Source organism: Camelus ferus, chromosome 12 (genome assembly GCF_009834535.1).
Source record: "Camelus ferus isolate YT-003-E chromosome 12, BCGSAC_Cfer_1.0, whole genome shotgun sequence".
Lineage (NCBI taxonomy): Eukaryota > Metazoa > Chordata > Mammalia > Artiodactyla > Camelidae > Camelus > Camelus ferus.
Window position 1 is genome coordinate 17,757,481 of NC_045707.1, and position 24,399 is coordinate 17,781,879.

The 24,399-nt window shown below is 43.7% G+C and overlaps 1 protein-coding gene across 1 annotated transcript; it reads left to right on the forward strand.

Annotated features, from left to right (window-relative positions):
* Positions 1-40: 40 nt before the first annotated feature.
* On the forward strand, positions 41-11,624 carry SOAT2 (sterol O-acyltransferase 2). The gene is given in 16 exon segments (XM_006182482.3): positions 41-1,202; positions 1,636-1,691; positions 2,205-2,341; positions 2,664-2,723; positions 3,070-3,177; positions 4,633-4,702; positions 4,704-4,910; positions 5,335-5,401; positions 5,965-6,049; positions 6,554-6,599; positions 6,808-6,937; positions 7,354-7,451; positions 8,504-8,602; positions 9,295-9,430; positions 9,965-10,110; positions 10,315-11,624. Coding segments are annotated over 16 exon segments (1,605 nt in total). The 5' UTR covers positions 41-1,093; the 3' UTR covers positions 10,366-11,624.
* Positions 11,625-24,399: the final 12,775 nt, after the last annotated feature.

Consider the following 24,399-nt stretch of genomic DNA (forward strand, 5'->3'; position numbering starts at 1 on the left):
TCACCCAACTACCCACCAGGGAGGGGGAGGCGGGGGTGGGGGCGGGGAGACAGAGGCCATGGCCTGAGTCTGAGGCTGTGACCTTGTTTCTAATACTGATCTTTGGACACAAAGGGAGAGGAAGGATTGACAGTTAATCCCCAGCGGGAACCCAACAAAGAGGAACTCTCAAGGCACTCTTCTGTTACTTCCTACTAAAAAGGGAAGGAAACTATTATTTACTGAGCTCTTACCACGGGCTAGGCCCTGGACCATGTGCTTTTACCTGGACTACCTCATTTTGGGCTTACAGTAACCTCATGAGGTAGGGACTTTCGCCCCTGTTTTTCAGAGGAGGAAACTGTAGCTTAAAATATTTGGGTCATTTGCCTGAAATTCCACAGCCAGTAAATGATCCAGGGAGGATTTAAATCTGGTTCTTCTGTATGTGACAATGACTGGCATTCCTCAGGTGCTGAATGTTTGTTTTCCCTCCTTTCTGCCTCCCTGCTAACCCACACCGGTGTGGGGGAGAGTTGGTGTTCAGGGGCGCTGGCGCCTAGCACTTCCTGGAGGGGCCACAGCACCACAGTCGTCACAGGTGCCAACCTCCTCAGACTAACGATCACACGCACACAGAGCTTTCAAGATGACAAGGCTCTTTCACGTTCCTTATCGTGGTTTAAGGGAGCTGAGTGCCCTGATACCTGAGGATGTTTCTGACTCCTCCCTAACCTTCAGCCTACTGGGAATGAGACTGGAAGGCAGCCACACCAGGTGACAGGCCTCAGAGAGGCAGAGTCCCCCTCCCCACGACCTGTATAGGTACAGAGCCACCATTCCTGCGGGAGGGAGCTAGGCATCTGGGTGGTGGCTGGGCCGTTTGTTGGGGGGTTGCGTTCATCCCTGCGACAGCCAGGAGAGCCTGTAGCCTGTAGCTGAGATGGCGCTGCCTGCTGGATGGTGACTGGATAACCTATAACCCCTCCTCCTGAAAGGACTTTGGTGTTTGGAGTTGTCAGAAGAGCTCAGTGAGATAAGAGCTCAGCCAGGCAAACCTGAAGGGAGGGAGGGAACACTCATTGGCCACCACTACCCAGTCAGGACTCACATCATGGAGCCAAGGGCGGCCCGGCGGCTGCGGAGGAGAGAAAGGCTGGGAGGAGATCAGAAGGACCAACCCTCCAGAGAAGGGGAACCCCGCTCTGGGAGTGCAGCCGGAGGTGGGGATGTGCTGTCGAGAGGGGGCTCCTGTTACCTTCAGTCCTTCCGGCTGTCCTGGGAGGCCAGCCTCTGCCCCTAACTACCCAGCTGCGGGAGGGAGGAGAGAAGAGCTATTCAGTGCCATAGCCTTGCCTTATCTTTATGACTTACCTGAGGGGGTGATTAGCGTAGCTTCCTGTCTCCTGGGTACCCTGTTTCCAGTAATGTCATCAGGCTCCCTGCTTGCCAGTGGCCTCCTCACCCCCTGCAAAAATAACTTCCCCTCTGATTCCCACCCCCTACCGCACCCCCCAGCCATGTTACTAGATCTTGACTGGTTGCGGGGCGGGGAGGCTACTGAGTACACAGAAAGCACTTCCTGGACAGAGAATGCCTCTGGGCCTGCATGAAGTGGCAGAACCTTAACTCCTCCCCTTTGACCCCTTCTCCTAGGAAACACTGAGACACACAGAGGCCCAGACTTGGTGCAATGGACCCGACATATGCAGGTGAGGGATGTCAGAGGTCAGAGATAAAAACAGACAGGTCCTAGAGAAGAGGGAAGGAGGGGCGAGGACTGGCTTGGTGATAAAGACAATTTGTCCTTGGGTTCAAACCCCACAGATCTGGTTAGAGCTAAGGGTTAAAGTGGAAGGGTTTGAAACACAGGTTATCAGGGTAGAGGCCAAAGACTGGCCAGTGAACAGTCTTCTGTTAATGGAGCTAGAGGTCAGGAGAGGAAGGCTGGGGTCAGGGAGGAGAGAATGCGGTCAGAGATGATGAGGTGGTTGGGGTTCAGACCTGGGGATGGGAAGGATATTTCCTGGATCCTCACTGCTGCCCTGGGAAGCCAGAGGGAATTAAGTTTGGGGGGAACCTCTGGGCAGGAACCCTGCTTGTTCATCTTTCCATCCCTAGCACTTAGCAGTGTGCCTGGCATAGAGAGAGGCTCCATAAATGTGTGGTGAATGAGAGGGTGACTGGCTGGAGGGATGTGGGCCCTGCCCCGCTTTGTCCTGTAGGCTGTGAAGGCACAGTTGCTGGAGCAGGCGCAGGGCCAGCTGACGGAGCTGCTGGACCGGGCCATACGGGAAGCCGTTCAATCCTACCCACCACAAGACCGCCCAGTGCCCTCCATCCCTTCAGATTCCTTGAGCAGGTAAGCGTCTGAGGAGACAGGGGCTGGGGCATGACTGAGCAGCCTCTCCATCCTAAGGACTGTGAGCTGCAGACATTATTTCACATGCCCTTTGCCAGCACTGCTGTGACCCTTACTTCAGCCTTCCCTCTTCTCCCCTTATTGCCTCTGCCTCCCTGACCCTGACCTTCCACCCGGTCCTGCCCTCTGGCCTTAACCCTGACATTCCCATACCGTACTACTGCCCTTGGCTCCCAAGTATTGACCTTCTGCAAGGCGCCCTGCCTTCTGCCCACTGCCTTCTTCCTTTGTGTCCTGACCCAGAACAACTGTCTCAATTCAGGACTCGGGAGCCATCCCTGGGGAAACGGAAAGTTTTCATCATCCGCAAGTCTCTGCTTGAGTAAGTCAGGGGTGAGGACATGGAATGGGAAGAAAAGAAAGTGCTTTGGCCAGGGGTCCAGAACGCCTCATTTCTCATCTTCAGGCTCTAGGTGGTTTGGGGGAGGACTTCGAGACAGTTTCTAAGGTTCCGTTTCTCCATTTGCCCTGGGTATGATTGTGGAAGAAAGGCCACTAGGATAAGTGTCTGGGCTGGAAAGGGCTTTGGACAGAAGTCCCAGCCATATTTCAGCCTTTAGCTGCAAGTTGCCAATCACTACGCCCCATCTCCACATGCGTACAGTGCCTGAGCTAGTCTGCACGGCCTTGCGGACTCTTCCACTGACATTCACGCCCCGTCCCTCTAGCGAGCTGATGGAGGTGCAGCACTTCCGCACCATCTACCACATGTTCATCGCTGGCCTGTGTGTCTTCATCATCACCACCCTGGCCATAGACTTCATCGATGAGGGCAGGTAGGCATCCCTCCCGCCCGGGATAAGCACACAGATCAGATCAGACCTCTGGGTCCCCAAGTGCTTCACCTGACACCAGCCTGAGCACAGGGCCTCTCTGATTATTGGACACATGTCAACATTGCTTCCGACAACCTTCCCGCCCAAAATACCCTCTTAGACTTCTTCCTTCTATAGCCTTGGGTGGCCTTTGGTCTGGCTTCCCAGGGTCAGCCCTCTGGAGACACTACGCCCCTACTCAAATAATTCCCAATTGGACCGTTGTCCTGAAGCAGACATAATGTGTATATACACACACACAAGCACACACTCCTTTCCATGGCAGTGCTGTTCAGTTCAGATAACCTCCACTGAGCCCCTTCTAAGTACCAGCCCCTGGGGCCAGAGAGATGAGAGACCAACTCCAGCCCTGTCTGCAAGGCACTCCCAGTCTTGTGGGAAAGACAGACACACACACCCAAGTGCCTTGGAGGGTCGCTTCCCCTACAGAGCCCCTCCCCACTCTGGGGAAGAGCCTCAGAGGGCTGGAAACCCCTGTGGGTGTCTGGATTTGCATGACCCTCGCCTCACCCTACACATGGCTTGGGAAGCAGTAAAAGGAAGAGAACCAAGGATCTGCATGTTCAGCAACAGCACTGCCTTTTGGTAAAATTGTTGTTGTTAATTACATGAGTATTACAAGGATCAGAAAAAGTTTCAAATATATGGAAGTGACAGTTCCCCCCCACCATCTCAGACTGCCCCCAAGAGGTAACATTGTTAATGGTTTTGAGAGTTTCCCTCCAGAGCATTTTTCATGAGTTCAAGTCCAGATATGTATAAGAACCAAGGAGATGTATTTTGTAGGGGGTTACATTAATGAGATACTTACTGCACCTATTGTCTCCTTTTCATTTCCAAATGACCTGTCTTAGAGATCTTTCTATGTCAGTCCATTGTTTTTAATGACTGCAGAGTCTGGAAGTGCCTGCTTTTGTTCATTTAATCCTTTACTAATGGGCATTAAGGTTGTTCCTAATTTTTCATCATTACAAACCACTCCTAACCTAAGCAAACAAAACATTCAACAACCTTTCTATTAACTCAAGTCTACAGCTCCAGCACTCCAAAATGACAAAAGTTTCAAAAATCAGAGTTAAACTTTAAAACCTCATATCTTAACACCAGTGACCTGTGAAGTACTGAACCCTTCTGCAACGCCATACAATTCACAAAGGGCTCTACAGGTCATTTGGAAGTAAAGCCATCCCACGACTGAGTCTCCTTGGGCAACACGCTGTGCTAGAAGTCCTGAGCAGCAGAGGTGGGGACCTCACCTTGAACACCTTCAGAGATGGGGAGCTCACAACCTTGGCAAGATGCCTCAGTTTATCTTCTAAGAGCTCCGGCTGCAGAGGAAGGGGACAAGGATGGGCCTCACATTTGTCTACTTTGTCTCTCCATCCTCACTCCAAGGCTGATGCTGGAGTTTGACCTACTGATCTTCAGCTTCGGACAGCTGCCCTTGGCGCTGGTGACATGGGTTCCCCATGTTCCTGTCCACTCTGCTGGCGCCCTACCAGGCGCTGCGGCTGTGGGTGAGGTCTCAGGCCGGAGTGGCCTGGACGCTACGGGTGGGCCTCGGCTGCTTGCTGCTGGCCGCGCACACCGCGGTGCTCGGCATCCTCCCGGTCCACGTAGCGGTGGAGTATGAGCTCCCGCCAGCCTCCCGCTGTGTCCTAGTCTTTGAGCAGGTGATGGGCGGGACCAATGGTGGGGCGGGGCCGCTGGGAAGGAGGGCATTTGATAATGTATTGGTGGGGGCGGAGCTAGTTACTGGGGCGGAGTTCTTTGCAAGGGACTTGAGTGAACAAGCAGGCTTCAAAGAAATGTAAATGAAAGGATGAATGCTACACAAATATAATCAGACTCCGCAGAGTACACAAGGGGTTGGCTGGCTGGAAGCTCCACCCTTTCCAGTACCCCTCTACCCTCGATTCATGCCAGCAGCCATTTGTGTTAGACTATAAGACCGCCTGACTAAATGATAAAGTATGGGCTTTGACCGTACAGATTTTACAATCTGCCCGCCCCTCTCCCCTTCTCGAGAACACAGAGAGGTTAAGTGATCTGCTCAAAGCAACACAGCACCTTACCCTCTTTTCCATTCCATCTCAGGTCAGGTTCCTGATGAAAAGCTACTCCTTCCTTAGAGAGACGGTGCCTGCGACGCTTCGCGCCACAGGTGAGGCCTTTGGCTGGCCCGGATGGGAACTCAGTCCTCTTGGTTGGTTGAATGAAGCCAGCAGGTGCAAGATCCTCATAGAAGCTCCAACTTTCTAAGACCATCTTGCCCTCGGGGCACAGCTTTGGCATTCTCTTAGGTCCTACCTCGGAGAGATGGCAACTCTGCTGCCCAGGACTTCTGGCACATACTTATTTCCAGGTCTAGCCTGGAAAGACCCAGGGTATGAGAGCCTTGGATTAGGAAGTCAAAACAGGAGGAAAGAGTGAATGGGTGATGCAATTTGTGGGTGCCAAATGAAACTCTGGCAACCGCAGGTCCTGCGCCACCAAATGTGCTGCCTGGAATGGAAGCAAAAGAGGGGTATTAGCAGGTCCAGCTCTTGCTAGGTTTCATATCCCCTACCCGACCTCCAGATTCCATCTCTAGCTTCTCATCCATCTCCCCAACCTCTGTCCTACCCGCTCTATTCACCAGCCCCACTCCCTACGCCCAGCGTCCCTCCCACCTGTGTCCTCTCTCCTTTCCCCATTCACTGATGGACTCCTCTTACTCCTCCCCAGGTGAGGGCATCCGGGCCCCTAGTTTCTCCAGCTACCTCTATTTCCTCTTCTGCCCCACACTCATCTACAGGGAGACTTACCCCAGGTAAGACCCTGCACCCCCTTCCCCAAATGCCCAGGCCCATCAGGGACCTAGCCCTTCTACCCTCCTCTCCCTGAGATCTTTAGCCTCATCCCAGCCCCTGGCCACTCCCTCAGGAAGCATCCCATAATAAAGATGCGGAAGAAGTGGCAGGTAGACTACCCCTCCTCCTTCCCCAGGCCATGGTGACACAAGGGTGACTGACTGTCCTGGTTCACCCAGGACTGCCCCAATTTTAGCGCTAAAAATCCTACATCCCGGGAAACCCCTGAGCCTGGGGCAAACTCCAGGTGGTCGGTCACCTTAGTGGACACTCAAGCTTAAAATCCATTTGTCATCTTTGTTATGGAAGGTCCAGAGCGTTCTAGACCCCCACCTCCCCAGATAATCCTCCCAGGCCCTAGCAATTGAGGGAGTTGTGGAGAGAGGGCCCCAGATCCTGGGCCCCAGCCTGGGCAAGAACAAGATAAAAGGATGAAATACATACTATCCCCATTGCTGCTGCAGGACACCCAGCATCAGGTGGAATTATGTGGCCAAGAACTTTGCCCAGGTCAGAAGGTGGGATTGAAGGGTGGACTACTCGTGACTCATGGTGGCTGAGGGGCATCTCTGGGAGTGAAGTAGGGGAGGCTGGGGAAGAGGTCAGAGGGTGGTGCTCAGGGAAGAGGAGGCAGATGCTGGGCCAGAGTCTAATTCTAGAAGGAAAGGGCAGCTGCCAGTGACTCTTTTCAAAGTTTTGTCCTCCATCCCCTCCCCAGGCCCTGGGCTGCGTGCTCTATGCGTGCTTCATCCTGAGCCGCCTCTGTGTTCCCATCTTTGCCAACATGAGCCGGGAGCCCTTTAGCACCCGTGCCCTGGTGCTCTCCATCATGCACGCCACCTTGCCAGGTACACCCACCAGAGGCAGGGCTGCACCCTGGGGAAGGCTTAGCAGGGAACTCCTCCCTTCCCTCACTCTTAGTTTCAACACCTCACTCTGACTCTCCCCTGACATCTGTCCCCTCCTACAGTTGCTCATTGTCAGGGTCTCAGTTCAGATTGCCATCCACTCCCCACCTTCCAACCACTCTATCAACTCCCAATGGCCAGTGGCTTTGACATTCATCGTTATATCCCCAACAGCTGGCACGGGCTTCAGGAGCAAATGGATTGAATGAATGAATGCATCAGTTGGTGCATGATTAACAAATGATAGGAACCAGGGCCCTGGTTGCTGGGTGAGAGCTTCCTGAGGGGGCTCTCAGAGCTTCGTGGGGACCCAGGGGGGCCAGTCTGACCTGCAGCCCCTTGTCTCCACTCACCAGGCATTTTCATGCTGCTGCTCATCTTCTTTGCCTTCCTCCACTGCTGGCTCAACGCCTTCGCAGAGATGCTACGATTTGGAGACAGGATGTTCTATCGGGTGAGGCCTGGACCTGGACCACTTGAGAGCTGGATACAGCAAGGGCTAGGGAAGGATGTGGGGAGGATGGTGGCTATGTAGGGCTGTCACCTTGTCACCAAACCAGGCGCAACCGCCCAACATGCCAAACACTGAGACGCCAAGGTTTGCAGCAGAGAAAGTGAGGAGGCAGCCAAGTGAGGAGGAGAGAGAACAGTATCAGATTTGCCTCCCCAAAGGCCAGAGGCTTGAGTTACTTATGAGATGAAGAAGCAAGGTGGTCTCAGGTGTGGGGAAAAGTGATTGAAGTGGAGAAAAGGTGAGGTCATCAGTGGTCTGAGTCACATGCTTCTTCATGGGATGTGTGTTAAAAAACAGAGGCACGTATCAGGTGGAGTTTTCAGCCCTCTGATGTCAAAAGGTCGTTCATCAGACACCTGCATAGGCCCAGTTTTAGGGTCAGTGGCTCCAACCAGTCTTAGCTGACTTGAACTAGACAGGAGCCAACTCCAAGTTTCCAGAAAACGTATGCCCCCTGTTACTATAGTGACACATACATCTGAGGGGTTATCTATAGGGGCCGGTTAAGGAGTTGGAAAAAAAATAAAGGCAAGCTTGGTCAGTGAAGGGAGGTTATCAGCAGAAGGGTTTTCAACAAGCTGTTCCCTCATCTGCTGTTCTGTAAGACAAGCTAGGAATCTCCCTCAGTCACCAGTTTCTGTTAACCCTATGGGGCATGGTTTCAACCTCAGCTGTGCTGTCAAGTCTCTCACAATGAGAAATGTGCTCCCCTGAGTGTGGTTATAATATCACCCAGCCACCTGGCCGGCCAGGACTAACTGCTTTTGTGGGGATGGTAATTTAGAATCTTCTTTTCCTGAGAGGGAGAGTCGGAGGGATGGTGGGGACCCCAGGTCCCGAAGAGGGAGTTAGGAGGGTGCTTGCTGTCTCTCTCCTGCCAGGAGCCAGCCCTTGTAGAGACGGGGTGCAGGAAGCAGGGGGGAGAAGCTGGGGCCTGGGCACAGATGGCCCTGAGGCTCACCTCCCCCTCCCCTGGCCCCACCCCTTCCCAGGACTGGTGGAACTCGACATCCTTCTCCAACTACTACCGCACTTGGAATGTCGTGGTCCATGACTGGCTGTACAGCTACGTGTATCAGGACGGGCTGTGGGTATGGGCTCTGCCGACCCCCTCAGCGCCCACAGTTAACGGAACCTCTCCACCTCTCTGGGACGTCCTCTCCTTCCCTTTTCCAGACCTAGAAGCCCCTTTGACTTCTGTCTGCCCTCATTCTACACAACCCAATGGGCAGAAAGTCCTTCTTATGATCTAACTTCCCTTTTTCCTTATCCTCAACTACACCCCCCCCCATAGGGCATTTCTCCCCTTCTTAGCCTTCTAAGGAACATGCCTATAGCAATTTTCAGTTACCAGGAATTCTCACATGCTACGCAATCTGCACAGTAACCCTGAGAAGTAAGTATTATCATATCCCCTTTTAAAAATTGCATCTAGTGGGGAGAGTGTAGCTCAGTGCTAGAGCACGTGCTTAGCTGCACAAGGTCCTGGGTTCAATCCCCAGTACCTCCGTTAAAAAAATTAAATTCAAACAAATAAATATGTAAATAAATAAACCTAATTACCTTCCCCCCCCAAAAAAACAAAAAACAAACCAAAAAACTGCATCTAAGGCCCAATGGACTAATAAAATGCTCTTAAATAAGACATGTCAGCCCTTCTGGCCCCAAATCCCATGTTCTTTCTGTTGTACTACACACACCCCTGGCTCCCTTATGGAGGGGGCTTTTTTGTGCCGGGAGCTTAGGGACACTCACTCCACCCTCCTCCCCTGGCCCCTGCCAGCTCCTTAGTGGCCGGGCCCGAGGGGCAGCCATGCTGGGCGTGTTCCTGGTCTCTGCAGTGGTCCATGAGTACATCTTCTGCTTCGTCCTGGGATTCTTCTACCCCGTCATGCTGATGCTGTTCCTTGTCATTGGAGGTAAGCCTGGCCTCTGTCTGCCACTGGAGAGGGGAGACTCCAGAGGGAGGAGGCCTGGAGTCCTGCTCCTGCAGATTCTAGACTGATGGCGGAGGCTGTGTGCCCAAGACAGAAGGGGGTTGTACGTGCCTTCTGGAGGAAGGCGTGAGAGTTGGGGGCCGGGAGGTAGGGGAGACTTGGGAGCAGGGAGGGAGGCAGAATCAGGAGGCAGCCAGGAGGTATCCTGGGGGATGTGGGAAAAGATTTCTGGCCAGAGAGGAGCATCTGAGCAGGGCACACACAGAAGGAGACAAAAGGGTGAAAACTGGTGTGAGGCTGGGAGGTTTAGTATGAGATCCAGGATACTGACATGTAAACTGAGGAATCCTGGTTTTACATGAGCCACCTGAGACCTCTGTGGGTTTCTGGAGCTGGGTTCAAGATCTTCCCCGATGGTGCCTTCCTGTTCCAACTCTTCCTTGTGCCGAGATGGGAAGGCAGCCAGGAAGACAAGATACAGGTATCTGGAGCTGGCATCCTTTCCTTCTGCATCAGGGTTGCTGAACTTCATGATGCATGACCAGCACACGGGCCCAGCGTGGAACGTGCTCATGTGGACCATGCTCTTTCTGGGCCAGGGCATCCAAGTCAGCCTGTACTGCCAGGAGTGGTACGCACGGCGTCACTGCCCCCTGACCCAGGTAAGGGACCATGACCCTTGTTCAGCTCCCCACCCAAGAGGACATGCCTTCGCTTCCCAACAGCCAGCCCCCTATTGTTGCCCAATTCAACAGCCATAATCAGGGGCCAGGGCCTGGTTTGGGGGTGAGGGGCTCCCATGTCTTAGATGTGCGGGATGGGCCCTGAGAGGGAACTTACTCACAATTCACCTTTCTCTGGCACAGACAACCTTCTGGGCGCTGATGACACCTCGATCTTGGTCCTGCCATATCTAGAGATCAGGGTACCCTTGCTGCCCAGATGACACCACCAAGTTCTCTGCCTGCAAAGCCTGGGACCAGGGCTCCTCTCCCCACATTCCCAGACATAGTTCTGAGTCAAGGGGTCCTGACATGCATGTCCCCAGCAGGGAACTCCACGGACTGAGATCTGCAGACCTGTGGGCAGGTGAGCACAGACTCAGAATGGCAGTGGCTCTGTCTTGAGCCCGCATCCCCAGAGATTGGGCCAAGGGCCCCCTCTCCCTCCATGGCTGTTCAGACCTGGGGAGACCTGAAGGACCTTCCAGATTTGTTGAATGTAGTGTAACTGAGAGCAGCTGAGGCCATCAAGGTCCGAGAAGGACTTGTTTCTTTCTTTGTACTCTTTCCAATACAATAATAAATTCCTTGTGTCTCTTTTTATTCATTCGTTTATTCACCCATTCATCATTTGTTGAAGACCCACTTTTGACAGGCATGATTGAAGAGTTGTGTCTACAGAGGCAAGACTTTGTGGGGGCAGGGGCTGTGGGTCTTGGGGGACATGCTCCCTTACCTTTTCTATGCCACCCCCATCTCCCCAAAATCCAGCCTTACCTCCTCTTCCACCTCTACTCCTTCAGCTCACATTCCCACAACCCTTTAATCCTTCTACTCCCGGCTACCTCAATATTTTAATTTCACGAGCCTCAGTTTCCACAGCTATAAAATGGACATTTAACTTTGGAGTGTCTCGACTGTACGGGGACATACCGTTCCCTCAGGCCCCTTTCCAGTCTACTCCTCAACCAAAGGCAACCACTTTCTGATTTTACTCTCATACATTAGTTTTGTTTGTTTTGCAAGTTCACATAAATAGAGCTCTACACTATGTACTACTGTATGAACGGCTTGTTTTGCTGAATATAATGTTTTTTAAGATTATTCCATGTTTTGCACATATCAATTATTTGTACTTTCCTCTTGCTCAGCAGTATTCCATTTATGACTATATCACAATATTTATCCATTCACCTATTGATGGACATTTCAGTTGGGTTAGTATGAATAAGGCTGCCATGAAGATTCATGTACAAATCATTTTGTAGGTACATTTTTTTCATTTCTTTTGGATACATACCAAGATGCAGAACAGCTGGGTCATAGAGGAGATTTTTGCTTGACTTTCTAAGAAACTGTGAAATGTTTTTCCAACATGATTGTATCATTTTACATTCCCACCAGCAATGTATGAGAATTCTAGCTGGGCATAGGACTTCTCACCAATGTTTGATTTTGCTAGACCATTAAAAAAAAATGTTTTTCATTTTGTTTTAGGGGGGAGGTAATTAGGTTTACTTACTTATTTATTTATTTATTTATTTTAGAAGCGGTACTGGGGATTGAACCCAGGACCTCGTGTATGCTAAGCATGAGCTCTACCACTTGAACTATACCCTACTCCCTCTTTGCTAGTCTATTTTAATTTTAGTCTTTGTAATGGAGGGTAATTTTAATTTACATTTCTCTGATAATCAGAGGCATTGAACATTTTTTCATGTGCTTACTGACCATTAGTGTATCTTTATTATGAAGAGTCTGTTTGGAATCTGAAAAAAAGGATACTATGAACTCATCTACTAAACAGAAACAGACTTGCAGACTTAGTAAACAATCTTATGGTTACTGGGGAAAGTGGGTAGGAGGGGATAAATTTGGGAGTTTGAGATTTATAAATGTTAGCCACTATATATAAAAATAGACTTTTTAAAAAAGTTTCTTTTGTATAGCACAGGAAACTATGTTCAGTATCTTGTAATAACCTTTAATGGAAAAAAATATGAAAACAAATATATGTATGTATGTGCATGACTGGGACATCGTGCTGTACACCAGAGACTGACACACTGTAATTGTACTTCAATAGAAAGAAAGAAAGAAAGAAAGAAAGAAAGAAAGAAAGAAAGAAAGAAAGAAAGAAAGAAAGAAAGGAAGGAAGGAAGGAAGGAAGGAAGGAAGGAAGGAAGGAAGGAAGGAAGGAAGGAAGGAAGGAAGGAAGAAGGAAAGAAAGAAAACCATGGGGAAAAAAAAGTCTATTTAGGTCATTTGCCCACGTAAAAAATTATACTGTCTTTCTGTTGATTTGTAAGAATTACTCATATTGTCTGGTTGGGTCTTTTATCGGAAATATGTAATATAAATATTTTTCCTAGCTTGTACCTTATTTGTTTACTTTCTTAATGGTGTGTTTTGTTTTGTTTTGCTTTCCCCTTAACAGAGGCACTGGGGAACCCAGGACCTCCTGCACACCGAGCATGCGCTCTACCACTGAGCTATACCCCCACCCTCAATGGTGTCTTTTGATATTTATGCTTATTTTTATATTCTTAGAAGGATGGACAAGAGCCTTGTTACATAGTTTGTCTCTATGGAGGGACACAGTGCTGCTAGGGAATACGGAAGGTTGACAGGCAAACTTTTCACCCTTTTGTATTTTGGGCCATACAAAATAATATTTTGAGTATTATGTACTCAAAAAAGAAAATAAAAATAAAAGAGTTTAGGAGTATCTACACCTGGGTTGCTGCAGGCATGGCTATTTTTAAGCTTTGTAAATCAGAAATTTGTTACCTAAAAATAATTCTCACATACACTGACATCTATTCAAAGATTCTATATTACATCCACTGATCTATTTTTAGTCCAATGCCATAGTGTTTAATTACATTAGCTGTAGAGGACATTCTGGTATCTGGCATGCCAAATCTCCCTTCTGCTTTTCTTTTTCGTGTTTTTTCTTTGATATTCCTACGGACATATTTTTTCATATGGAGTTTAACATAATTTGATCCTTTTTTTTTTTTAAATCACTGTTGGCCTCTTCCTTATGACCTTGAAGAAATGAAGGAACACATGATGGCTGATGTCTGTATCATCAACAAGCTTAAAGAGTTTGGGTAACTTAGACCTCAGGATTGATGCTTGTCATGTAATAAGGGTTCATATTGAGTATTTCAAGATCATAGAAATAACTGTGGTCAGTCTTTTAAAAAATGGATTTGACAACGTATGTTTACATTTAGTTATTGTGTAATAAATTTTAACAGTTTTATTGAGATGTAATTAATATATATAAACTGCATATGTTTAAAGTTTACATTTTTCTAAGTTTTGAATAGGTATACACCCGTGAGATCATCACTACTCACTACAATCAAGATAATGAATAAATTACCCCTGAAAATTTCCTTGTGTCCATTTTATAATCTCTTCCTTCTGTCCATCTCTATCCACCCCCACCATTCCCAGGCAATCACTGATTTGCTTTCTGTTGGCATTAAATTAGTTTGCATTTTCTAAAATTTTGCATAAATGGAATCATACAGTAAGTATTCTTTTCTATCTGGCTTCTTCCATTCAGCATAGCTGTTTTTAGATTCATTCATGTGACATTCGTTCCTTTTTATTACCAAGTATCACATCACAGTTTATTCATTTAACTGTCAATGAACATTTGGGTTGTTTTCAAATAACACCATTACAAATGAAGCTACTGGGAACATTTATGTGTAAGTCCTTTGTGGACATGTGTTCATTTCTCTTGGGTAAATATCTAGAAGTAGAATGGCTGGATCCTAAGGTAGGTAGTACATTTAACTTTCGAAGAAAGTGCCAGATTGTTTTTCCAGGTGGTTGTACCATTATATATTCCCACCAGCAGTTCCTGAGAACTTCAGTTCTTCCACATTCCTATCAACTCTTGGAATGGTCAGTTTTTCTAAGTTTAGCCATTCTAATAGGTATGCAGAAGTATCTCACTGGGGTTTTCATCGCATTTGACTTTGAAATTATAGTTCTACTTCTGAACTTTCTATCCTGTTCCACTGATTTTTTTTTTCTTTTTGGTCTTTATACCAACACCACACTGTCTTGATTACTGTACCTATACAATAAGTCTTAAAAACAGGTAGTACGACCTTGTTCTTTTTCAAAGTTTAGGCTATTTGAAGTCCTTTAAGTTTCCATTATAAATGTTAGAATCAGCTTGTAAACTTCTTTTTTAAAAAAGGGAAAGAAAAGTCTGCTGGGATGTTGACTGAGATCGCACACTGTATCTGTAGATCAGTTTGTATAGGATTGACATCTTAATAAAATTGTGTCTTCCTACCCATTAACACACTATATCTCTCCATTTATTTAGGTTTTCTCTAGTCTACTTTATTAAGATTTTGTAGTTTTTAGTGCACAGGATTTGCACATCTTTTGTCAGACTTGTCCTAAGTATTTCATATGTTTTAATAATGATTTTAAATTTCAACTTTTGATTGTTCATTGCAGTGTACTGAAAACAACTGATTTTTGTACATTGTCTGTGTATCTTTAAACCTTGTTAAATGTACTAATTATTTCTAGGAGTTGTTTGTTTTTGAGGATTCCATAGGATTTTCTACATAGACGATCACATCATCCTCAAATAAAAACAGTTTTATTTCTTCCTTTCCAATCTTGATGCCTTTTATTTATTTATTTATTTTTTGCCTTATTTCACTGCTTAGATCCTCCAATACAACGTTGAATAGACATAATGAGAGCAGACATCTTTGCCTTGACTTTAAGGAGAAAGCATTCAGACAATATTGCCTGTAGGTTTTTCATGGATGCTCTTTATCAAGTTGAAAAAGTTCCTTTCTGTTTCTAGTTTGTTAAGAGTTTTTATCAGAAATGGATTTTTAATTTTGTGAAATGCTTTCTCTGCATCTATTGAGATGATCTTTTTTTTTCTTTTTTAATCTTTTAGTATATAAATTACATTGATTTAACATTCTGGAATAAATTCTACTTAGTGATGGTGTGTTAATCTTTTTATGTATCATTTGTTTCTATTCACTAAATTTTCAAAATGATTTTGCATGTCTGTTCATAGGGGCTATTGGTCTATAATTTTCTCATAATTCTTTTGTCTGACTTGGATATGAGTATAATGCTGGCCTCAGAATGGGTTGGGAAATATTCCCTTCTCTGATTTTCTGAAAGAGTTTATGTAGAATTGGAATTATTGTTTTTTTATTAAATGTATGGTACAGTTCATCAGTGAAGTCACCTGGGGTCATAGTTTTCTTTAGAGAAAGGTTTTTAATTTAAAATTTGAGGGTTTTTTTTTTTAGTACATACAGGATTATTCAGGCTACCTATTTCCTCTTGCATGAGCTCTAGCAGTTTAGGCTTCCAAGGAAGTTATCTAGTTCATCTACATTGTCAAATTTATGGGCAAAAGTTGTTCATAGTATTCCTTTACCATTTTCATATCTGTAACATTTGTCCACTCTCTCATTTCTATTGGTAATTGTGTGTTCCCTTTTTTTCCTGATATGTATTACTCAAGTTTATCAATTTTATTCATCTTCTCAAAAAATCAGCTTTTGGGTTCACTGAGTTCTCTATTGCTTTTCTGTTTTCCCCTTCATTGATTTCTGCCCTGATCTTTTAAACTTCCTTTCTTCTTCTTCCTTTGAGTTTAATTTTCTCTTCTTTTTACAATGTCTTATAGTGGAAGCTGAGGTCCTTCATTTGGGACCTTTTTTCTTTTATAATATAGGTGTTTAGTGCTATAAATTTCCCTCTAAGCACTGCTTTAAGTGCCTTCTGCACACACTGATGTATTTCATTCAGTTCAAAATACTTTCCATTTTCACTTTTGATTTCTTCTTTGTCCTGTGGTGGTTTCAAAGTATGTTATTTAGTTTCCTAATATTTGGGGGACTTTCCAGATAGCCTTCTGTTTTAGATTTCTAACTAAAGCCATTTTGATCAGAGAAGATACTTTGTATAATTGGCATCGTTTTAAGTGTATTGAGACTTGTTTTTTGTCCAGAATGTGGTCTATCTTGTAAATAGTGGGCACTTGAAAAGAAGGTGTATTCGATCTGTTGGGTGTTGGTTACAGTGTTCTAGAAATACCAATTAGGTCAGGTTTTTTGATGGTATTGTTCAAACTTCTGTGTCACTACTGACTTTCTACTTGTTCTCTCAATTATTAAAAGACAGATGATAAAATAACTGTGGATTTTTATATTTGGCTTTAGTTTCACATATTTTTGAAGCTCTTTTTTTAAGTTCATAAACATTTAGGTTATGCCCTCTTAATGAACTGACCTCTTTATCATTATAAAACAGCCCTTTTTATCTCTGGTAAAATACTTTGCTTTGAAATCTACTTTGTCTGATATTAATATATATCACTCTGCCTGTATTTCAATTAGTGCTAGCATGCTATAGCTTCTTCCATCATTTTGTTTTTAACCTATAGGTGTCTTTATATTTAAAAAGGAATTCTTGTAAGAAGAATACAGTTGGGTCTTGCTTTTTTATCCCATGCAATAATATTTCCCTTTTACTTGGGATATTTAAACCATTTACACTTAATATGATTGTGTGTATGGTTTAAATCTACCACCTTTCTATTGTTTTCTATTTGTCCCAACTGTTCTTTGTTCCCTTTTCCCTCTTTTATGTCTTCTTTTGAATTAATTATGACTCCACAGGTGGAATGAATGGCACATTTGACTTCTTGTATTTTATTGTATGTCCTTTCATCATTCTACGTTTTTGCTGTTTTGAGCAAGTCATAGATTCCATTCCCCCTCCTCTCTTGCTGTTTTGGATGTTCTACTATGCTTTTCCATTCCCTTGATAGTAATCTTCCTTCCCAGCACTGATAATCAAATACATATTTCTTCATCATTATTTGAAAATACACCAATTATTTCTTTCACTAAGATGTCTTGCATGACTGGGACATTGTGCTGTACACCAGAAACAGACACATTGTAACCGACGTACCTCAATTTAAAAAAAATCCATTAAAAAAAAAAGATATCTTATTTCCTGCCACTTCCACCTCAGTAAAGAGATCTGTAGAATATTTTTACTTACCTCTCTCACTCTGCTTCCAATTCCTAGGTTTTGCTGAAATAGTATACTATTTATGGTTCTAGATATAATTAGATGCTTATCAATCTCCATAAACACTCAACAGGATAATATCTTGCCAGGTTTGTTGTTCACAGCTTGTTCTTTCTCCTTTTCATCTTCCTCTATCTTGACTTCTCTGTCATCGAGCCAAAGTTTTCTTGAGTATTTTCCTCAGGTGATATACAGGGTTGATACACTTTCTGAAACCTTTCTATCTCCATTATCTTTCTTTTGCCCTAACAGGTGAACACTTCCTCAGCTGGGTATGAGGTTCCGGGGTAACCATTCTTTTCTCAGTATCCCTACTTCTAGCTTCCAGTGTTACAGATGAAAAGTCCTGTGTCAATCTGATTCCTTTCCCTTTGTAGATAACTTGCTCTTTCTGTCTAGACACTTGAAAATATCTTTCTTTAACCTTGGAATTCAGGAGTTCCATGCTTTGATGTATGCCTTCTCTTTTTGTATCTTCCTGTGTCCTTTCAGCCTGCAAGCTCAGAACTTTCTTCAGATCAGCAAAATAGTCTTCTGTTTCAAAATTATTGCCTCTCTTCCATTTATGCCTTTTCTTTCTTTTGGAACTAATATATTTGAATGTTAGGACTACTGGATCTATTCTCCAAGTCTCATATTTTCCTCATTATTTCCATCTCGTATTATTTGCTCTGTGCTTTGAAATATTTTTCCACTTATTCTTCCAAGCCACTAATTTGAGTCCCGGCAGTGACCAGACTTCTTTCTTTCAATAAATATACTGATTTTTGTTGAAAATAAGACTTTTTAGTTCCAGGAAGTATTTTTTGGTACACTAATTTAATCTCTTTAACTGCTCCTAGTATTTTCCTAAGTTGTCACATACCTCTTCAGTGGTTCCTGTGCTGTCTGGCAGGCAGCAAAACCAACTATAATGACTTCATCCCTGAAGGGCCAAGGCCCTCTGAGTCATACTCTTCCAGAATCCCCACAGTCCTGACCTCTGCTCAGGCACTCTCCAAAGCTGGTCCCCAGGCTCCTGTGGGGTGAGAATGAGGACGCTCCTTATGCTAGCTCCACACCAGGCCTTCCCCATACAATCCCAGGTCCAGGAGCCCACTGGCCCCCGCCGCAATATGGCTAAAGAGAGGTAAGTGTTTGGAGAAGGGAGTGAAAATTCCCTTAGAACAGTGGTTCTCAAACTCAAGCATGCATTAGAATTAGCTCCGGGGCTTGTGAATATGGATGATTGAACAGGAGTTTCTGATTCATTAGGCCTGGGGTGGGGCCGGAGAATTTGTATTACTAACCAGTCCCAGGAAATGCTGATGCTGCTGATCCAGGAACCACACTTTAGATTCCCTGCATTAGAACACACCAAACCAAGCCCTCCTCCTCCTTCTTCAAAATTTTACCTTTTTTTCATGGTAAGGAAATGAATCCAATAGCAGGGAGGTATTGAATCTTCATTTTACTTTGGGTTCTTCAGTTTGTTCACAGTACGACTGAGCTCCATCCAGGGCCCCTCCTCCATCAAAGCCCTCACTGGCCCTTGGAGACCCTGACTCCCCATCTGAGAAGGGCACCCAGGGCAGGATGCCTGTAGGCTGGGCTGAACTGGAACAGAGATGTCAGAGGAAAAGCCTCCTTTGCGCAGGCTCAGGACCCCTTTCACCTGGCCGCACTCTAGTACCCAGAGGGCAGCACTGGAGCTGCCCCAGCCCTCCATCCAGGACCCCTGGGGTCAGTGGGGACATAGGGTAGGAAGTGCCTGGAAAGGGGGTGCACTGCAAGGCAGAGTGACCTGTGGCCATCCTCCTGCAGGCTGTGGGACTTCTAAGCCTCCATAACCAGGTGAATCAATTACTATATCTCTTCTTATATATATCTACATATATCGCATTATTCTGTTTCCCTGGAGAACCCTGACCAGTACAATGGTCATTTAGGTTGTTTCTACTTTATAGCTATTATGAATAATGCTGCTATAAACATTTGTGTGCACATTTTTGTGTAGATGTATGTTTTCATTTCTCCTGGGTATATACCTGGGAGTGGATTGACTGGGTCATATGATAACTCTATATTTAACCTTTGAGGAACTGCCAGACTATTTTCCAAAGTGGCTGCACCAGGTTACAATCCCACCAGCAGTGTATGAAGTTCCAACTTCTCCACATCCTCACCAACACTTGGCTATTTCTCTTATCATAGCCATCTTAGTAGGTACAAAACGCTATACGGCTGTGGTTTTGATTTGCATTTCCCTGATGACTAATGATGTTGGGCTTACTGTCGTGTGCTTATTGGCCATCTGTGTATCTTCTTTGGAGAAATGTCTATTCAGATCCCTTGTCCACTTCCAACTGGGTTGTTTGTTTTTTTTTATTATTGAGTTGTAAGAGTTCTTCATCTACTCTAGATGTAAGTCCCTTATGAGATACATGATTTGCAAATATCTTCTTCCATTCTTTAGGTTGTCTTTTCACCTCCTTGATGGTGTCTTTTGAAGCACAGAAGTTTTAAACTTTGATGAGGTCCAACTTACCTATTTTTTTCCTTCGGTTGCTTATGCTTTGGATATGTAAGAAGATTTTGCCTAACCCAAGCTCACAAAGGTTTACTCCTCTATTTTATTCCAAGAATTTTATAGTTTCAGCTTACATGTAGTTCTATGATTTATTATGAGTTCATTTTTGTGTATAATATGACAAAGAAGTTCAACTTCATTTTACATGTGAATATCCAGTTGTCCCAGCATCACTTGTTGAAAAGACTATTCTTCCCTCTAATGAATTGTCTTGGCATCCTTGTTCAAAACCAATTAAGTGTAAATGTGAGGGTTTATTGCTGGATTCTCAATTTATTCCACTGATCTGTACGTCTATTCTGTAGACCACATTGTCTTGATTACTATAGCTTTATAGTAATCAAAGCTTCCATTGTAATCAAAGTTCCGTCAGGACATGCTACTGTCTCAGCACTGATGTATGACAGTATGCACTGAATACTGCCAATTCAGGAAACTCACTAAAGCTTTGGTGTCCCAGGTTTTTATTGGAGCTTCATTATATAGCCCATGTGGTTGAACTCAGTCCCCTGTCCGCCTCACTCCCCTAACCCATGGAGGTCAGGCTGACATAATGTGGTCTAAGGAACCCAGCATGAGTCACCTTGTTAGCATAAACTATCAGGTGTGGTCTGAGGGGCCCACCTCCTATTCCTAGGCTGCAGAGAACTTTTGTCAGGAATGGATATTGGATCTTATGTCTTTTCAGAATCTATTGAGATGATAGTATTGTTTTTCTTTTTCAGTCTGTTAATATATTGAATTGCACTGATTAATTTTTGAAAATTAAGCCAACCATGAATTCTGGGGGTAAACCCTACATAATCATGGCATAATAATATTTTTCTATATTGTTAGATTCAATTTGCTGTACTTGTTTTAAGAATTTTTGTATCTATGTCATAATGGATATTGTTCTATAAATTTTTTCTTATATTTATATGGTTTTCATATCATATTCATATTTGGTGCCACATTCTAGGTAACCAGACACATCTCAATAAATTTTAAAGAATTCAAATTATGAAAAGTATATTTTCTGACTATAATACTTAAAATTAGAAATTGGTAAGAGAGATTTGGACAGTCCCCAAATGTACAGAATTTAAAAAACACACTTCTTTATAACCCTTGGATCAAAGTATAAATGAAAAGGGAAAATAAAAACATTTTGAACTAAATGAAAATAAAAACATATCAAAATTTATGAGACAAAGCTGAAGTGGTACTTAGTAATTTACATCACTGAACACCTATATCTGAAAAGAAGAAACATCTAAAATCAATGTCCTTTATAAACTGGAAAAAGAAGAGCACATTTTACCCAAAGGAGTTAGAAGAGAAAATAGTAAAGATTAGGGGAGAAATCAATTAAGTAGGAAACAATTAAGAAACTCAGTGAAAAATAATACAAGTTTTTAAAATTTTAAAAATAAATTTTAAAATCTTTAATATTTTTTAAGTTAATAAATTTTAAAAAAAAGAAAGAAAAAGAAACTCAGTGAAACCAAAGCTGGTTCTTCGAGAAGATTGATAGCAATAAACTTTTAACTAAACTCAACAGGAAAAAGAGAGAAGACACAAATCATCTGTATCAGGAATGAGAGACGTAACAATACTACAGATTCTACAGTTACTAAAAGGATAAAAAAGAAAACATGTTTATATCAATAAATCCTACAATTTAGATGAAAATAGACAATTTTTTGAAAGACGAAAGCTACCAAAGTTTAGTCAAGAAGAAATAACCCTTATCTACAAGATAATTGAATATGTAGCTTAAAATCTTCCCCAAAAGAAATCCCAGTGTCGTTACCTGGAAAGCACCACCCTCAGGTATCTCTTCCCTGGCAGAAGGGCACAGCACCACACCACCTCCGATTGACAGTAGAAACATTTAAACCTCTGAGCCAATTTTAAAATGTATGTGGGTATAAGATAAAGCTAAAAAAAAAAAAAAAAAGCTACAAACTAAGGAAATGTGCAAGTTAATTATGTTGGCACCAGAGAATTTGCTAAAAATGCACTTCAGGAATTTTTCAAAACTAGGCCATTAGACTACTGGATTCCTCTAACATGTGGAAACTGGATCTCGAGAACTAAAAAAGTCTCAGTCTAGGAAAGAAAGCACAGAACTGTTGCATTTGGGGGATAAAATTAAAGAGATGGTGGCTTGTGCAAACAAATGGTATTCCTCTTTAGAATAAAGTACGTCTTTTGCTTAAGAGACAGACACTTTTATTTATTTTTTTAAAGTTTTCTTTAAAAATTTTTTTTTCTTTTTTAAATTTTATTTTATTTTATAATTTTTTGGGGGGGAGGGTTTACTTATTTATTTATTTATTTTTAGAGGAGGTACTGGGGATTGAACCCAGGACCTTGTGTATACTAAGTATGCGCTCTACCATTTGAGCTATATCCTCCCCCAACAGACACTTTTATGACCTTGTCAAGAACTTTAGCTTTGCCCAGCCTCAGCTGCCTTATTTGTAAAATACGGGTTAAAAAAATCTGTCTAAAGGCCAAGGTTGTACCAGATGAGTACTTGTGCTGGCCTTTCAACTCCAAGACCTAAAATTCAGGGTCTGTAAAAGCATTGCCATCTTTATACAAAACCCAATCTGCAGGGTTCCTCTTCTCCACTTAACATAAAAAAAAAAAAAAAAAAAAAAAAAAAAACTCTCTAGAAAAAGAGATAAATCAAACAAGCACCCCAACTCTGTACCTTACCCCCACCTACCATCCCAGGTTATCAATCCATTCTTTCTACTGCCCCTGTGCTAGCTCCCAGGGGAACATCATTTTCTCCTTTGATGCTCTGGCCCTTTGTTTCCCTTCGCACAGTAAAGGTGGGCTGGGAGATGCAAAGGGATGTTAGTTTAAATTTTTAAAGTACACAAATATATCCAGTAGCAATGAACACACCTGGTGCCTAGACTGTGTTTTCTAACTACCATTCTCCACTAAAAGGAATCAGGGCTCCCTGAAGACACTGGCTGATTGCAAGACTGGGGCAGAGAAGGGACAAGATAAGCCTGGAAGATTTTTGTTGTGCCAGAAAGAAAGAAAGACAGTGCTTTAAAAAAAAAAAAAAAAAAAAGTCATGTCAAAAAGACATGGGAGGGGGAGGGAGAGGGTATAGCTCAGTGGTAGAGTGCGTGTGTAGCCTGCACGAGGTCCTGGGTTCAATCCCTGGTGCCTCCACTAAAAATAGCAAATAAATAAACCTAATTACCCACCCCCAAAATTAAGATAAAAAAATAAAAGGACATGGGAGCCAGATAAAATGGGCTCTCTATGGTCAAAACTAGGACAACTGAGCATTACAAATAAGTTAAGGATAGAAATGGATTATAAGTTACTGAATAAAACAAGGGTCCATATTGACAATAAATATATGACTAGATGAATAACGAGAAAGGAAGGCTCTTCTTTATAGCTGAATGCCAACTGATAAAAGAGAGAGAAGGTTCGGGTTAGAAAACCACCATTTTGCAACCATCATGATAAACACTGTCTTGGGCAAGAATCGTGAGTGGATACTAAATCTAGGTAGGGAAAATATGAAGAGGAACAGAACATTTGCAAAATCTCAAAATGCCTCCTCACAGATTATTAGTTGCAAAGGGCATAATAATGAAAATGCTGGGGAGAAATCAGACACCGCCTTGACCACTTTTGACCGTGATCAGAATTACATCACCAGGAAGGAGCAGATGGACACTGTGGACCTTGTGATGTGCTCCTCTGAAAAGGACACACATGACTTAAGTCATATTCCAGCTTGGAATGTGCACCCTACATCCAGTCAAAAGGAAGCATCAGGAGAAAACAAACTGATGAACATTCTATAAAATAACTGGCCTGTATTCTTTAAAAATGTCAATGTCATCAATGACAAAGGAAGGCTGAGGAACTATTTTAGATCAAAGGAGACAAAAAGACATGACAACAAAATGCAGTACGTGATCCTAGACTGGGATCTCGTACTGGAGAAGGGGAAAATGCCATAAAGAGCATTGTTGGGACAATCAACAACTTTGGAATATGGACTTTAGATGAAAGTGTAGCATGGGGGGGGGGAGGTGAGGATATAGCCTGGATTCAATTCCCAAGACCTCCATTTAAAAAAAAAAAATGTAGTGTCAATGTTAAATTTCCCAAATCTGATCAACTGTACCATGGTTAAGATAATAGTCTTGTTCTTAGGAAATATGCACTAGAGCATTAACACATACAGGGGCAGACTGCATGCAAACAACTCTCAAATGGCTCAGAAAAAAACTAAGTTATAGTACATAACTAATTATAAAGAAAACTTGTCAAAATGTGAAAGTTGATAAATTAAGGTAAAGAGTATATAGAAATTCCCTGTAACTTTTTTTGCAATTTTTCTATAAGTTTCAAATTATTTCAAAATAAAAAGTTTTTTTTAAGGTACATCAACAGAAGAGAAATAGTCAAATGAGGACCTAGGGCGCATTAGAACAGTCCCAAGTGTCCAGTCAAATTCTGACTTTCCTGCAGCTTGCTCCCTTTCACCCACTCTCCTAAAAAGA